The sequence below is a fragment of the Olea europaea genome, chromosome 17, assembly GCF_002742605.1.
Source record: "Olea europaea var. sylvestris chromosome 17, O_europaea_v1, whole genome shotgun sequence".
NCBI classification, from domain to species: Eukaryota; Viridiplantae; Streptophyta; class Magnoliopsida; order Lamiales; family Oleaceae; genus Olea; species Olea europaea.
In genome coordinates, this window is record NC_036253.1 from 15,286,149 (window position 1) to 15,288,524 (window position 2,376).

Genomic DNA, 2,376 nt, shown 5'->3' on the forward strand with positions numbered 1-2,376 from the left:
GGTTGTTTTTATTTTTTATATAAATTATTTGTCCAACTTCAACAAAGTTCATTATTGCTGATTTTTCCACGCCTAAATGACTGGAAGTCACATTTTACTATCTTTGGTAAATTCAAGTTCACTGCGTAGACATTCAGAAATTGTTCTACTCAAATTTCCAGTAAATAACCATAGTTTCGGTTCAATAGTACATACGGAGAGGGGAAGATCATACTTTTCCAGTCTGGTATTTTGCAAGATGAAAATGAATGAAACTCCAAAAAATAGTTTCATGAGATTCAACCAATTGTCTTCACTGTGAATTATCACTTAGAAGTAGGACTTAGTATTATAAAAAGATATCCTGTAATTATTTTTACTATAGAAGGAGTTGATCATCACGTCCATACATTAATGATGCAGTCATGACCAGGTTCTTGAACATGTAGTACAATCTGAAGAGGGGCAAGGGTTGATCAAGGTGTGTCCGTACAATAGATGGAACAGATGATCTTTTCTAGCTTGTTTCCTTTTCGAGGACTGGGCTTGCAACACATTGTTCCGTTTTGGAGTTTTTCGCTTATTGAACAATTTAATAAAATATAGAGATTATCACTATATATGTTTTGTCTAATTCTCGGTATTCACATATTATTATATTGAAGTAATTAATTTTAGAGTGTTAATCGTTATTTCGCATATTCCACTACATCATTAATGATGGGAATGAACCTATTTTTTGTAGGACACATCGTAGACCATATTTATTTTTTCTTAAATTTCTGATATCATATAGTGGTGTTCTGGTAGTAAGATATGAAGTCTTGAACATATGATTTTTATCTGCTCTAATATAATATAATGTATGACCAACTCATCTAAAGGAATTATATTTTACATTAAAAACAAAAATCGAACTGAAACTGATAAACTATACACTAACATGATACAAAAAGATGAAAGTTTGAAGCTAATCATACCATACAAATTGAAGAGCAAATAACCACATAATAAAGTGATCAAGAAGATATTTCCACACCTAGAAAATCTATGAAGGGAAGATTTTTCTTAGGGATTGATTGCTCGTTTTGTCGTACAATCCTTGTTCCTTCCTTGGCACCAATATGCATCAACTCTCCATTGATTTTACCGTGTTTTCTACTGAGAAAACGATGATCCAAATAACCAAAGGAATTTGAGACAGCAGAATCACCATGGATTGAACTGTTAGAGCTAAAATTATATTGGTTACTTCCTTTTCTTGCAGTAATATCAGCAGCAGAAGATAAATTATAAGTTGTCAAATGGCTTTTACAAGGCCAAGATGTATATGAACCCGAGGAGGAGGACCCAGTAAAGATTCTATCTTTGTTTTGGTTGTGGAATTCAAGAATCCCACTGTCTGGGAATCTAGAATTCTTTTGTCCAACAATATAGGAATGAGAGTTGGAGTCATCTTGAGAACTTTTCTTACCAGAAATCTTGGATTGTTCTCTTTGTTTTCTGGCCATAATGACATGCCAATAATTCTTAACAGCATTGTCTGTTCTACCTGGAAAAAATCTAGATATAAATGCCCACTTATTTCCATGTATTCTATGGGCTGCAAGAAGCCTTTCTTCTTCTTCTTCAGTGAATGGCCTCCTGTTTATTCTTGGATCGAGTTGATTAAACCATCTCAATCTGCAACTTTTACCTGCTCGCACGTGTTAAACACATAATTTAAATAAATAAGTATAATATATGTTTAACATCTTGAGCTTTTAAATAATAAAAAATCAGCACGGTATAAGAGGAATAGGATGTTTCTTCTGTTGGGAATCTACTTATATATGCACAGCGGAATTTAAAATAATTTTCGATTCCCACCAAGAATCGCCTTTGTGTTTAGATAGAAATTGTGATAAGATTGTACCTTTTTCAGATCTGCAATCCTTTTGCTTTTCTTTTCGTTCCACAACCTTGATTCGCCACCACAGCTGTCCAATTGTCCAGCCTCCAATGGTGATCCACACAGAGAATATGATTGCAGCCTCTAGGGTTTTCTCTTGTGCCAGCAAGAATAATGAAAACCTTAATGGACCTCAAATCCTAGTTATGTATTTATATAAACCCAAATAGGCTCGGCCCGGTCCGGTCCAATAATTAATCAATCCAATTAATTAAACCCGGTCCGTGAATTAATTAATCCAATTAATTAATTCGAAAATATAAATAACAAATCCAATTAATTAATTTATCCAACGATTGTTAAATTAACCAATTGGCAATTTGCAATCTTCCAATTCTCTTTTGTGTGCGACCCATTAGGTTCCCGACCACGATGCCTAACGACGTGAAATATTATTTTGATCTAATCAAAATTGATAAATTAAAATACCCTTTTAATTTATCGTC

The 2,376-nt window shown here is 33.4% G+C and overlaps 1 protein-coding gene across 2 annotated transcripts in view; it reads right to left on the reverse strand.

The window, feature by feature from the left end:
• Nucleotides 1-858: 858 nt before the first annotated feature.
• Nucleotides 859-2,376, reverse strand: part of LOC111365291 (transcription factor MYB52-like) — a 14,892-nt gene continuing 13,374 nt past the window's right edge. For both annotated transcript variants that reach the window (XM_022985737.1, XM_022985736.1), the window contains exon 4: nucleotides 859-1,379. In XM_022985737.1, coding sequence (XP_022841505.1) covers nucleotides 999-1,379 — 381 coding nt within the window. In that variant the 3' untranslated portion in view covers nucleotides 859-998. The remainder of the gene's footprint in view (nucleotides 1,380-2,376) is intronic.